Consider the following 15,453-nt stretch of genomic DNA (forward strand, 5'->3'; position numbering starts at 1 on the left):
ATTCAAAGAATGTCATATCTTATGACCTATATACTCTATCCATTTATAACTTGGAGAGATTATTTTTGACATTCACACCAACAAATTATGTAATATTGAGATATGTGTACTTTTGAATTTTTAGTTTTTGCATACATTGAAATACCTCATTTTTGTGATTGCCCAGAACTGTAGCCCTCTCACATAGATATGTATGGGAAAACCACAAATTTCAAAATGTCATATCTTATGACATATATTTATTTATTAAGGCTTTACAGCACAAGTGCTGAAGGTCTGTAGGACACCTGGTCCTACAGCCTGTTTAAAGTTGTTACAGAAAGTGTGTTTGGAAAGGAGGAAAAAAACCATGACTAGACCTCGAATTATATGCTATCCTTTCAAAATTTGGAGAAATTACTTTAGATATTATCATCTAAAATAATGGGAAATTCAGGTTACTAGGGGCAACGGTTATTTCTATATGCTATAAAGCCTTATTATGGAGTACCGCAAGAGGGACCTAGTTCAATTCCCACTGTAGGCAACTTTCTTTGTTGTTTTTTTGAGATCACAAAATTTTTGATGATTTGTGACCAACGTCCTCTGTAAAGAAATTAACACTAAAAATGATCACATGATCCACCCAGACCAGTGTTAGCGTTATAACTCTTCTAAAGGAACTAATAGTTTAATCATCTCACAATGAAACAAGTTGCATGGCATAGTAAAAATCCTTTGATTCCATGCAATGTTACATATACTTTATACATAAACAATACCTCAGCATATAAAAGGTCGTGCATAATAGATAGCTATTTAGCATGAAAATAGCAAAGTTTGTCCCTTAATATATATAAGGTACAATCCAGTTATTAGTATTGATACTGATGAGATCTCATGATGTATGATAGTGATGCTCCACCTGTAGCAGAGGTGAAAGCCTTCCATAGCTATGGATGTCTGTAAGGAAAGTTCAAATGGATACAGTGAAAGACTGAAGCCATCAAAATGTTGTCCAACATTGAGATCACCTTGGCCGCTCACAGTACCCCTACTGGATGCAATCCACTACAACTTAAAGAGCCCCCAGAGGAGATCAAGGTGGGAAACAACACAATCAAAAGTCACTACTGTTTCACTCACTCACTCACTCTCACCCACGCACGCACGCACACAAAATTATCAGCAGGTTATTCCATTCCCAAACAGGGTGAACAATTCAAACTTCTATGAGGACATAGATGATTTATATTTACACAATCCTTTCATGGACAATACTGTAATGAACATACAATCCCCAAACCCGATCGCAGATACAGAGGACATTAGCAGGCCTAACTCCCCAACACTTGAAGCTGCATACGCGTCTTCTGGTGAGGCGAGAAGAAGCCGCCTCAAGTCACTCCTGCAGTGAAGGATCCAAGTTTGAGGCCACTGACCCCCAACATGGTACAATACAGTTATTAGTATTGAAGCTGAGTTGAGATCACATGATGTATGATTATGTAATAATTACTTAACATCACATAAACTATTGTTAATATAGTTGATCCACCTCAATTACCACAACACCAAAACCGACTGTTCAATTAGAGTATTATGTAAACACAAAGCTCTATACACAAATCCATGATCTTCAGTTATCCACTAACTGAATACTTTCGTCTCACTCCAGGAACAAAGGTGACAGGACAATTGAGCTAAATCAACTTTATTTTGAAGTATTAAAGTGACACAAATTAATTTGTTCTGTCTAATTGTTTGATAAACAGTTCCAAAGATCCTCCACTACTTCTCTTCCTCACGTTCTTTTTGTACTTTCTCAGTCTGTTCATAACGCTTGGCTAGTTCCTCTCTTCCTTCCTTACACATCCTCTGGCCAGTAGCTATGGCCTCCTTAGCATACCCATACTCCTTACCCATCTCCAGCCAGGCATCAGCATGAAGTAGGTACACCAGGGGGTTTGTTGGGTCAGTTACTATCGCCCTGTAGCTATCAATAACCATCAACCTGTAGGGGGTGTGATGACATGATCTCCCTTACCATCTCTCCTATGACTTCTTAAAACATGATCCCCTCTGGTAGTAAAGGTCACTACAGTAGGGACTAACACAACAACAGGTCAATATTGTCTAATAAACATTGTGCTCATATGACTAAGTTTGTGCTATACTGACAATGTTCAGGGCCATAGCAAGCAGTCCGGCTGGTTTGGTTTTGGCCGGACTACTTTTCAGCCACTTGGAATTTTGTTAAAAATGGAGATGCTCTAATAGAGCAGTCAATGCTATACTCTAATAGAACAGTCAAGAATAGAGCAGTCAGCTATAGGGTTTCAGTTACAATTTGTATTGATAATTCCAGTCAGAGTTGCTTCCAAATTCAATGTCAGAGGGCTAATTTTTCAAAAGTTCGGGGGGGGGGGGGGGCATGGGGGGAGCATGCCCACAGTCCCCCTAGTTTGGCATGCTATGTGTAGCCTGACCCCTTTTTTGGGCCTTGCTATGGCTTTGATGTTGCAGACATGAGATGATAAAGTAATCTATTAAACAATTGATATGTGACAATAATATTGAGGTCAATTGGTACAAAGATTTTATCAAAATAGTATAGTACAAATTATGGTAAAGTCAAAACCACCACACCACACCACACGATTATATGTGACCAAATTTTGATAATCATTGATCTACGCACACATGCACACACACAACATACCAGTGAAGATCGCTTCTCACCATGAATGGATAACCACACCAATACTCTACACATTTACACCACAGCCATGCCATTGATTTGCTCAGTCTACTATTCACGAGTGGATTTCTAGAGAGGTGTGTCAGCCACTGAGAATGCTCTGGCACCTTGTAATGCCACTGGCCAGATGAAGACATTTTTTAATTTGGTTTGCAGACATTTTTTGATTAAAAAAGAACTTTACTCAGCACTTCTTTCAGCATCAGGCTACAGTGTCGTGGAGTTTACTGCCATCTAATTTATTTGATGACATTGCCAATTTTTATGATGGTCTTCTTAAGTACCTACATGACTTGTCTTGAATGTTTGCTTGTTCTTTTGTAATTTAGTACAGTTGTAATAATTCTTTATGTATATTTTGTTGAGTGTAGTTTTGTACATAATGTGTTTGCTGTGTATGTATCGTGTATTATGTGTACTCCAGTATGGAAGAACGGCTTTGCCGAGTGCTATGATTTTAAATAATAAATCAATCAATCAATCGATGAAACACAAGAGTAGACACATGAACAGCCTTGGACAGTTGCCCAGATGTTTTCTATGTAAATTTCTTTCATTTTCAGTAGCACAGGTAGTCTTGAGAGTGCAACATTAAGGCTGGAGACACCATATGACCCACTTGGCCATTTTCTGTTCACATATCAACCACACCTGCCACCACCCATGATGACACGCTGTGAAAAATGGTGCTGATTGTATCAATAGCTAGCTTGCCATGGATTACAATGAGATAAACATTATGGTTGGCTGCATTCATTGTGAAAATTTCAAACTTGTAGCTTTTGACTTTTTTTGTTTATTTATATGATCTAAATGACCTTCCCAAGTTATACTACATTGAAATGTTAAAAATAGTATATTCACAATCTATTGATGTACGTAGATCAATGGTTATCCCAAATTAGGTCACATATTGTGGAAAACTATACACAGTGTTACACTTACCATACTATAGCATAGTATAGTCAGCAATGGTTGCCTTCGCTTTGTCTGCCTTCATGTTGTTGTTCCCTCTCTCCCTCACTATGGCAACCTGCTGTTCCTTCTCACTAGCTATGTTCAGCAAACAACTCTTCCACTCTAAGAAGCTCCAGATATGACAAGTCCTGATATTAAATGTAAGACACAGTGTGCCATATAAATAGACCATAGTGACACAAAATATAAGACACACATAGGCTGGTCATAACAAAACACTAACTATACATATACATACAAAAGCTATACATGTGGTTTTGTTGTAAGGTTTTTAAACACTAGCTTATCCCTTAGCAAGACAGGTCTCCTACCATGTAACTACTGAACAGTGTCAACACCTTGTTTACTACATACACAATTATGATAACTTGTGGTGATAAGTAGGACTGTCGTCAACATAAGCTACTCAATGTAATATATACAAGTATAGACAACAAGACCAAGGAGTACTAAGCGATTTATTAACCCCAATGGCCCGAGGCTGTAGCACCCCAAGTGTAGCAATTCCTAAATTTCCATACTTGTATGGCTTGGTTAGTTTTATGTAACACAGTTATACTCAGTACTTGTGTGTTATAATCTCCTTTGATTTCTGGCACAGTAATAAATATAATACTGCATAAGGAAGAATGGAGTGGGTACACAAACTACCACTCTGCAAGAACACTAAATGTGTTTGGGTGACCATTAGTACACTATTAATGTGTCACTCCTTCAACACCATTCAGAGGCAAGTAGTTAGGGGAAATAAGGCAAATCAGTACCTCTCCTACTCCACCTCCCCCTTAAAATGTGGAGTGGCAAACTTAATTCTAATGGGCCCCTAACTGTGGCGGTATGTGTAATGGAAAGTCACTATGGCAGAAAATGATATCTCAAATGAATGGTGAGTGAGATATGTAGGATGGTATTGCATTTCAACTCATATATAATGTTCTAGTATCTAGGGTATCACAGCCTCTACTGTAGTCATAGCATGTTGTGTCCCACACCATACCACAGGGGTGGGGTGATATGTCAGATGGAATTATTGGGTGAAGCTAGTAAGACATGACAAGTTTACGATAATGAGCCTTCTCCACACAATGCATGTACTACTTGAAGTCCTCTGGGTACCATCACACTTACTTCTCTTCCTTGTGTCCTTTTTGTAACTTCTCAATCTGTTCATAAAATTTGGCTAGTTCCTCTATCCCTTCCTTATGCATCCTCTGGCCAGTAGCTATGGTCTCCTTACCATACCCATACTCCTTACCCATCTCCATCCAGGAATCAGCAGGAATCAGCATGAAGCAGGTACACCCGGGGGTTTGTTGGGTCAGTTACTATCGCCCTGTAGCTATCAATAACTATCAACCTGTAGGGGTGTGATGTCATAGTGATCACATGATCTCCCTTACCATCTCTCCTTTGACTTCTTAAAATATGACGCCCTCTGGTAGTAAAGGTCACTACAGTAGGGACTAACACAACAACAGGTCAATATACAATATCAAAAGGTCACTACAACACAAAATGGTTGGTGTAACAATTGTGACTGCCTCAGCAAAATCTGTATAGTTTACATGATTTTATTTTGTTTTCTCAATATTTAATATCCCCCAAGGAATGGGTTAGCAAAGTTTCAGCCTGTTTATAGTGCTAGACTGTAGGAAGAACAAAGAAATTGATTCATATAGTGACTATACTGAAAATAAACCACAGGTGCTTAAATTTGCTCTCATAACTTTTGCTTGCATTGGTCTACTAAATTGGAATTTGGCTTACAATGAATTGACAAATCCACCACTTGAGGTATAGTTTAGTCCTCTATTCATTTGTACATGTGAAGTGTTTTCAGTTGATCAAATTATCTTTTTGGTCTATCACACTGTAAACAAATGCTCACAACATACATGCCCTTGACGCAACAGGAATATTAGATTTCTCCATGAGCAGTTTAATACTGACTTGATTATTTATCATACAGTACGATAGTAGTGTATAGTAGGGACCACAAAGGAGTAGGCGTGGCCCACAAAATAATATCACCCAAAAAAAACAGCCTCAATTTCCCCTAACGACGATCAGGCAGTACTGGTTAGGTGATAAGCCCAAACAAGCTTTCAGATCAACCTGAAATGCTTTCAATAAGTTGCTACAGAATTTAAAAAATAATTTGTTTAACAGAATTTTCTATAGTGTAGTGTTCAAGTAGTAGCCTACACAACTGGTACACACCAATGATACTGAATGATATGGTTAAGAGTTAATAGTGGGACACAACTTTGTGACATTATAATCACCATATCACACATCACCATGACAACTAGTAGTACAGTGTCCAGAAGAGTACAGAAATGTTTTGGAAAATTATTTCTTTAATTACACTAGATATTTCACTTCAGTTTCAATAGTTGTAATACTAACAAGTGGTAGGGTGAGGTTTACTGAATATATATTGAGTTTCATGTAAGTCACTGAGTTTAGTTTATTGAAAACCTTTCAGTGATATTAAACATGTCAAGCGTGTTACGTGTAATTGTCTTGGCTCTTTGCATTGTGAGAGGCAGACATCACTAGCATGTCTTAGAAGATAGACATATATTTAGCTTCATCAAAATTACATACTATTCACTATTCACTGCATAGTTACTAAGAGAGCCACCACAGGTTTGCTTCAAGATGAAGAAAGATGGTTTAAGATTTTTGCAAAACATGTGGCAATTTGGATTATATTGTAAATCACATCTATCCCTCTGTGGAGAACTGAAGACAACTCACCACACTCTGATGGCTCTAGTATAGTCAGCGATGGCTGCCTTCTCTTTGTCTGCCTTCATGTTGTTGTTCCCTCTCTCCCTCACCATGGCAACCTGCTGTTCCTTCTCATTACGTTCAGCAAAGAACTCTTCTACTCTAAGCTCTGGGTGTAACAAGTCCAGGGATAGGATGTAATCTGATACTAAATGTAAGACACAGTGTGCCATATATATAGACCATACTGACACTAAATATAAGACTAGTCATAACAAGGCACTATATACAAAGCTATACTTGCAGTGACATTTTAAAAACATTTACAATGACTGGTGAATCTGTACATACCACAACAAAAGAAAGAATGGCACACCAGAATATCATAAAATTAATTTTACATCTCAATACATGCTTCAACTATCAATTGAAGTGGCCATTAATTTTCAGCTATGTTCAGCCTGTTACACAGTGGTAACAAAGAGGAGCTTCTCTACAATCAATCAGTTACTATGGACAGTACACACAATATCATTATAAAGGTGATAGTTTGTCAGGCACAGGAAAGTAATCACACCCTACCACAAATCAACATCTTGAACTGTCAGCAAAAAGAAATGGGACACAAAGGAGGACAAAGGCAATTCCATGATGTGTGCTGCATTGTGTGTACTATGGTATACTAAAAGTCACCTGTTAGAACGTTTAACAGTGAAAAATCAAGCCCATAGCCTTAGTTGTTGTCGAGTTATGTTTGTCTAATACTAATGTTGTGTTTTGTGTGTATTTTTGTGAATGTTCCGAACTAGTTTTCTAGTTGTATGTGGTCGTCTGTTCTTTTCGCCAACCTGATCTAGAAGGTTTAATCAAAAATGAAATCAAATCAGTCTAAAGTCATCAGTCAGTCAGTCAGTCAGTCAGCCGGCCAGCCAGCTGATAATCCCACTGAACATAAAAAAAATTGCAGCAGCTTGTTGGAAGCACTTGGGTCGTCCTGAAGGTACTTTTGAACTTATGGTACTCAAATGTAATGTCGTCTTGCGAGAGTGCAAAAACTTGCTAATTAGTTTCACTCGTGAGTATTCGTCCCAAATGAAACGGGATGAATACTTGCAAGTAAAGCAGGTGCCATGCCTTTAATTAGTGTTTTTCAATTGCTTGCAATCTTGTGAGACGACATTGCATTTGAATGGTACCATAGTTACACCTAACCAATACTGTTAAGGTGCCACAAATGTATTAAGAGGCTCCATGATCTCTAATATACAGTACTGCTGTATTGTATGATAAACTCTTTATACCCTCTCTCTGTTCCAAATTTTAAGACACTAATAAAGTGTTAGTCAGGTATTACATGTGTACAGAGGTTGTAGCACAACTAAAGTGTCTAGTGAGTTAAAATTCAGAGATTCAAATATCTCATGACGAAACTTCCATTTCAATATTAGACATGTTATAACCTGTATACATCACTTACTCTGTAGTTTAATGATGGTCATGTGAGCCTGTAGTGAAGTGTCCTCTTTATCCAGTAATTGTATGACATCAGGTGATGACTTGTAATGATGTCATCACTAACATCACATGATACACATGACCACACCCACTCTCTGTTCTTCAGGTACTGCAATAGTCCACTGTTAGTTTGGTCCAGTGAGTGGATCACATGAGGTCACATGAGATCACATGATCCATTACCTCAGTTAGTCCATAAGGTTCAGGGTCCACCAGAAACTGAAAGAACCCAACCTCCTCACCCTGAGGGTAGGAATAACATGTTAGTAACAATAACACTCTACACCACTTCACAACAAAACATGTTTTGTGAGAAATGTTCAACCCCAACCAGGCTTGTAGCCAGGATCAGGGTTCAACTTTGACATGGTAGGTGACCCCTGCTGATAACACTTTAATATTTGATCTCTCTTAACTGACCTCAAATTGATAGCACACACTAATGAGTTAGTGTATGTGTGTCCTACCCCTTCTGAAATACTCCAAAGAAATCAACCAGACATTACAATATAATTATTAAGAGTTTAATTGTGGTCTATAATATCATTAACTAATTAGTACAATGAAAAATGAAGTGTAGAGCTCCAGTGATAAGAAGTATTGAAACAAGAGATGAATGATGATAGCTTTACACTGTATAGCTATACTCTTATTATTGTTATAGCATAACACATGTGGCTGTGACTGCTTTATTAGAGTATCTCGATCTCCCTGCTTATCTCAGGTGAGCTACACAACAGATTAAGGGGTGTGGCTGTCATGTGCTGTTCTCTACAACAAAACTTCAGCTTAGATCATGTGGTAACCGTGTTCTGACTGTTTAAGGGTGTGGTCACATTAATGCTAGGGCTGAGCGATACTACCGTTTTAGCAATATATCGCGATATTTTGAAAGTATCGATATCGTGATATTTTGTTATTAACTATCGTGATACCATGCCTGTACATTACTGTCATTAAAAATCCATTTGTTATGCAGTAGTTGGCTAAGAATCCTTGTAAATGATAAAGTCCACCCATCTGGTTTCCCCTGCAGAGAGGTGTGAACACCATAACAACCTCAAAGCATGTGTTACAATAACTGTTACTGTAAACAATGATGATAGTGGCTAGTTTGCTGTCACCTATAAGGACTTCCTGCAGGAATGCTGAGCAATATGCTATATGGCACCAGCTATGATTGACTTATTTGTAAGTATCGTGAACTATTCAGTATCGTGAACTATTCAGTATCGAACTATTCAGTATCGTGAATAGTGGCTTTAGTATCAATCGTGATACTAAAATGGCAGTATTGCTCAGCCCTAATTAATGCTACACTTTATCCTGGCAAAACAGCAGCTACTGGTATCTACTCTGTCTTAAATGTTTCATGACATCTATTAAACAGTACAGTAGTACCGTTAAGTAGGGACCGTGGTGAAAATTTTGCATGCCACCCAAAATTCTGTCTATAAAAATTATCCTAGGGACATCTTACGTGACGAAAATCACGGAATAATATTAGTCCATATAACAGCATTAACTACAACTATATACTTACAGGTGGCCAGATATAAAATTTTTACTAATCGCCAAAACTCAAATTTTAGTCTCACTGACCACAGTTTCAAGGCTCGAGGCCAAACGCACGGACACCAAACGCCACAATAACAAACTCACCAGTAGGATATACCTTTTGGGTGTAGGCCCTCTGTACCTTGTCTTTTCTTTTATCTTCAATCAAGCTGCTTGTCTTATTCATCCAACGAAACCATATCAAGGTGTTAATTTTCTGTATCAACACTTTCTTTCAGCAACATAATATAAATGCTACAGAATTATTTCAGAGCTGAATTTCAGAAGTGCTTCGGTCCCAGCACTACTATAAGAGATATACTAGCTAAATATCTGCAAGTTCTCGATTGGGAAACTGATCACGATAGATTTGTGACCACGCCCATCAATTAAAGATGTAATAACAATAGAGTACGGAGACCATACCTCTTAACAATCTAGCTGTTTACGTAAACAAAATGACCTCACCCCTTATTGGTCTAGCTAGCTGCACACCTTTTGGCTGACTTGAGATATACTCTAATACAACAGTCACAAGTTACATTGTATATCGCTAGCTGTGCCACAACAAAAAACTAGGTAACATAGATTAGTGTCATCCTTATCCATCATGTGTAGATCATGTGAGCTTGTCTGGTGACATTAGGGAATTTCTAGGGCCCACAAGTGTACATTAATAAAATATGAGTAGCTGTTGTTCAAACTCCTCTTTGTACTTATTTATCTTTCTAGTGTTAAGTGACCGATTATTGATCTACATCTATTATCAACAATATTGAAACAGTGTGTACTGTAAACACCAACATCAATATTAGGTGGTGTTGGTAAGCAATAGAAGAATTAATCACAAATACCATACTTGGTCATAAAAACTACATTATTATTGCTAATAGCTGGGGTTTTCACCTACCTGCTAAAACCTGTAACGTAATTACAGAATGATAAAACAACAGCCAAACTCCTCAAGGATAACACATAATTGATTAATATGACACTTTTACTGTTGTTGACATAGTAAGCTGATTACTTTCATTAGCACTTGTAATTTGGTTTCCATGGAATAAAGAATTGAATTTTTTACTTTTCTTTTTATTGATTGTCAAACTGTACTATTGGCTTAATTAACACTATAATGTTGTAAGCTTGCTACACAGTTGCTACATTAAGCCATTCCAGCTTGTAGAACAAACACAGTTATCATCACCAAGTTTGAGGATCAGTAGAGTGATAGAGAAGCTACCCAATGGTACGATGTTTTGTACACTACTCAGTTATGACTACATCTTGTCATATATCAACCCCTGAGGGTGTTTTATTGAGACTGAGGAGTTAATGTCACCGGACAAGCATCATGTGATCAAGTGTGTGAATGTATGGGTAGATCACCTGATCAGAGAGGCTGTTTGACTGGTTGAACAGGAATGGACCACAAAACAACATCTTCACCACAAACATGTGTTTAGTTCGATCATCACTAGACACTATTGACCACATCTCTCCATATGTCTTAGCTGTATAGTAAGATCAGTGTATTCAACAGTCACCCAACCTCTTGTATAACTGATATGGGCCAGCTGTTTAGTAGTGATGTGAAGCCATTTAAATATCAGGGATCAGGTAAACTGGAACACTCACACACAACACTATCACCTTATATTACTGTAAATGACAAAAGTTTTGGTGTAACTAAAATTTAAGAATTGAGGAGATTTGCCAAACTATTAGCACATTAGTTACTGTTCAATATTGGCTCCATGGTAACCATCTCACCAACATGTTTTACAACAACAATGAGATTCACCAAACTTAAGTCATCTCAAACTTTATACAATGTTTACTATCCACAGGAGGTTATGACACACTCATGTGAGCTTGTACAAAGCAATTAAAAACCAACTTTGGGAGAGCATTGAAAACTAGGAGCTGATCAAAAGCCTTTATTATGTATCATTTAATGGTGCAGTGAACCCCAGTGGTTTAATATTAATATACATGGTGAATGGAGATGTCAAAAAACAAAAAAAGTTTTCCACACAAAATGGAGGGTAATACCAAAAATGGAAGAGAATAGCACTGGAAATTGTATTCAAGGTCTCCGTAATCCTGTAAAGCCACCAGTTTAGAAGCCAAAATATGCAATAACATGAATTCTTTTTGATAGCGGTGCTGTACTTCCTCTGTTTACCATCTATGATCTGATCGTATCCATTCCAAATAAGGAATAGTCACTCTTAATACTACAAGTACACGAAAAAATTTGTAATTTTCAACTAAAGTAGGAATCATAGCACATCAATAAAAAGTACTGAAACAAGTTGGAGTAGTGCATGATATTAAATCACAGTAAAACAATAAGAAGTGTTATATCCCTACTGTGCAAATTCATTATGGTATCTTGAGCACAGTAGGGACATAACACTTCTTATTATTTTACAGTGGAACCTCGATATCTGAACTAATTGGGGGGGAAGGGTGTTTGGATAATCGAAAGTACGTAAGATCGAACATCCATACATTTATATACTGAGCTTTGCTCAACTACACTAATAAAGCATACACTTGTTGACAAAATACCCTAATTGAGCAGTCGATTTGGTGTTCGGATAATCGAGAGTTCGGATAATCGGTGTTCGGATAATCGAGGTTCCACTGTACTGTGATTTAATATCGTGCACTACTCCAGCTTGTTTCAGTACTTTTTATCGATGTGCTATGGTCCCTACTCTAGTTGAAAATTCCAAATTTTTTCGTGTACTTGTTTGTTAACTTTTTTTGTAAATAATTTTATTATGACTGGTAAACCCACGCATACCGCATCTGAAATTCCCAGCCCCTTGTTGTCTGAAAAGTGCACTATCTGTTGTGCTTCATTACCAGCTATTTTCAACCCATTGCAGGGCTGGAGCCCAGAGATTTTGAGTGGTCTGGCCATCCATGGACTGCAATGAAGGTCATAGTTATGCACATTACTCAGTTTTTATTGATCTAATATGATCTGTAAATCAGAGATTATCTGCTTTGGTGTGTGTGTTACTTAACTGCATGTGCTTTAAGTACACACAGCATGATAAGCTAGAGGGGTCGGGGGGCATGCTCCCCCAGAGAAACTTTTTGAAAATAGATACTCTTAAATGGCATCTGGAGGCTATGCAAAGTCTCTTCTTTTTGTTAACCTCAATGGTAATTTGTGCTACATTATCAATTAATTGAGTTTCTTATCTGACTATTATAGCTAGTAGCTAATTTTGTTTTCATGATGTATACAAAATTTCTCAATGTGACAGTTTAGTTTTAGATTGTAACTGCATGACATGCATGATCAATGCAGTGTGCCAAGCAGATGACTCACTGGGTATTTTAAGACAGTTAACACAGGTGTCATTGCTTAGACTATAAGTACTGAATGGAGTATCACGATGACTGTTCTATTAGAGTATCTCAATCTTTTCACTAAAATTGAGTAGCTGAAAAGTGATTGGCTGGACTGTGGGCTCTGGCCCTGATCCATTGCACAGCATTTTGAATCAAGAACTGTTCGTAAAGTACCTCTGCAATCCACGCATACCAATAGAAAGAAATCGTGCCGCGTGCCCCAATTATATTAATTATCGCTTGAAAAGTGAAGTATCCATTATGCTTCGCTGTTGGCTGTGTTCAACCTGTTACACAGCAGTACGAATCAAGAACTGTTTGAAAAGCACCTCTACTTTCAAAACAGCCACTACGAAAAATACAGACGATTTCCGTTACGAAGGGAAGCCATCACGAGCTATCGCCAAATCGACACTTTTCGCTGTCAGCAAAGATGAATGGGACACAAAGGAGGACACTGGTAAGTCCATGAAGAATGCATTGTACGTACTGCGGTATGCCAAAAGGCACCTGTCGGGCCAAAGCAACGTTGAACAGTGAAAAAATCAAGCCTGTAGCCTTATCTGTCATCGAGTTACGCTTGTCAGAAGGCATCAGTCAGTTACTTAGTCAGTAGAAAATTCTGTTGAATAATTTTTTTTAAAAATTCCGTAGCAACTTGTTGCAAGCATTTTGGGTCGATCTGAAAGCTTGTTTGGGCTTAGTTTTACCTCACCAGTACTGCTTCATCGTCATCTGGGAAAATTGAGATTGGCTTTCGGGTGATATTTCGTGGGCCACGCCTACTCCTTTGTAGTTCCTACTATACAGTACTATCGTATTGTATGATAGTCCTGTAGAACAATCTGTTATCAGGATCAGTAGTTTTGCTCAACAATAGCTTGATTGCTTGATTTCACATGATTGGGACCTTGATCAACAGTGTTAAAGTTCTTGTTTACCTTCAAGGGAGTTTTATGCATTTGATCACCTCTTTTGAGGACTTCTTAACCCAGTACAAACTAATTTTTTGATCACTTGATTTGAGTTTGATCCTGGCCACAGATGGTTGTACAAAACTATAGAGGATATGATTAATGGCGTGCCCAAGAATTTTGACGGTGAAAAACTATTGTCAATCCCATACAAAAGTATGGGTAGCAAATATAGCTCAGACCATAACTCGCCACATGAACTATAGATTTCCTCTGTTATGTTGTACACGTAAAGGAATATCTATCTCTCTGGAGAAACTGTTGTAGCTGGTCTAATTTGTGATTTGCACCAGCATACCAACAACACATTCCTTTACCATTGTGATGTAAACATCACATTTTTCTTAGAATGTTTTTGGGTAAATTTAACACATATCCTCTATTGGTAATGTTGTAAGTGACCATAGATAGTAGAAACACTTTTTATTTATTTATTTATTAAGGCTTTACAGCACAAGTGCTGAAGGTCTGTAGGACACCTGGTCCTACAGCCTGTTTAAAGTTGTTACATAAAGTGTGTTTGAAAAGGTGGAGAAAGGAGAAAATCCATGACTGGACCTGGGCATGCACAGCCTCAAACCTGCAGCCATCCGATATTATCTTAGGGTTACCTAACCCATCCACTTCACATTCTCTATCTATGTAATGACTACCCAGAGAAAAACCATCATGAACGATTTCTAGATCCACCACTGCATAATGATCAGATAGCAGAAACGCTTCACATCATCTAATATGTAGTGACTAACCCTTGTTATGAAATGATTTCATCAACTATTTTATGTGTCAAACTAACACAACAATACTGGTGTGGTGTGTATTATATTTCAAACAAATACTCACATTTGTCAGAAATAAATTTGGATGGATCAAACGAGTCCTTTACTGCCTGCATGAAATGACGTTACTGGATCACGTGACAATACATCATACCGCGGTAGGAGTAATCGACTTGACAGCAGTTGAAGTGGTAGACGATTGTGATGGCTTCCTCACCTTCTTCTTTTTCTTGCCTTTCTTTTTGCTGTCCATCTTACTCTCTAATACATTGGTGCAGCAACTAAAACTCACGTGAACTAAGAGAATTACACAATGTTTAGCCCCACCCATATCTAGTCTGTACACAACAGAGATGACAAGTAAAGACGACGTGAATCATTTGATCCTTACTGGAGTGAAAATTAGTGATTGTGAAGTAGGTAGGGGAGCATATGGGAGAGTGTTTGAAGTGGATTATAATGGGACCACGTGCGCTGCTAAACAGCTACACTCAATTCTGGAGTCTGAACATTTCAAACAATACTTCCTCCACGAGTGTCTGTTCCACAGTAAACTTGATCATCCAAAACATAGTGAAGATGTTAGGAGTGTATTATCTTAGTGAAGGAGATGTTCTACCAGTTCTAGTGATGGAACTGATGGAGTACAAGCTCACTACATTACTGGAGATGTCCCAGGATATTCCCGTGTATGTGAAGTTGTCAATATTACAAGATGTCAGTAGAGGAGTCCATTACCTCCACACTCTAAACTGTCCTGTGATACATCGTGATCTCAGCTCCAACGATATCCTCTTGAATA

The 15,453-nt window shown here is 37.9% G+C and overlaps 1 protein-coding gene across 4 annotated transcripts; it reads right to left on the bottom strand.

Moving 5' to 3' along the window:
- Positions 1–1,677: 1,677 nt before the first annotated feature.
- Positions 1,678–14,963, bottom strand: LOC136238228 (E3 ubiquitin-protein ligase TTC3-like). 4 transcript variants are annotated; one of them, XR_010692856.1, is made up of 12 exons: positions 14,806–14,963; positions 14,716–14,761; positions 10,913–11,037; positions 8,153–8,212; positions 8,062–8,091; positions 7,932–8,010; positions 6,482–6,662; positions 5,119–5,181; positions 4,847–5,075; positions 3,686–3,846; positions 2,027–2,089; positions 1,833–1,969 (listed from the first exon to the last, which is right to left on the bottom strand). XR_010692856.1 is itself a non-coding variant. In XM_066028587.1 (9 exons), the coding sequence occupies exons 1-9, from the start codon at positions 14,902–14,904 to the stop codon at positions 1,771–1,773; spliced, it is 906 nt and encodes a 301-aa protein (XP_065884659.1). In that variant the 5' UTR covers positions 14,905–14,962; the 3' UTR covers positions 1,678–1,770. The 4 variants fall into 4 exon arrangements, 2 of the variants coding, with proteins under 2 accessions (XP_065884659.1, XP_065884660.1); XR_010692855.1 differs by having other exon boundaries at positions 1,835–1,975; XM_066028587.1 differs by lacking the exons at positions 2,027–2,089; positions 3,686–3,846; positions 4,847–5,075 and having other exon boundaries at positions 1,678–1,993; positions 14,806–14,962.
- Between the last annotated feature and the right edge of the window lie 490 nt (positions 14,964–15,453).

Source organism: Dysidea avara, chromosome 11 (assembly GCF_963678975.1).
Source record: "Dysidea avara chromosome 11, odDysAvar1.4, whole genome shotgun sequence".
Classification (NCBI taxonomy): Eukaryota; Metazoa; Porifera; class Demospongiae; order Dictyoceratida; family Dysideidae; genus Dysidea; species Dysidea avara.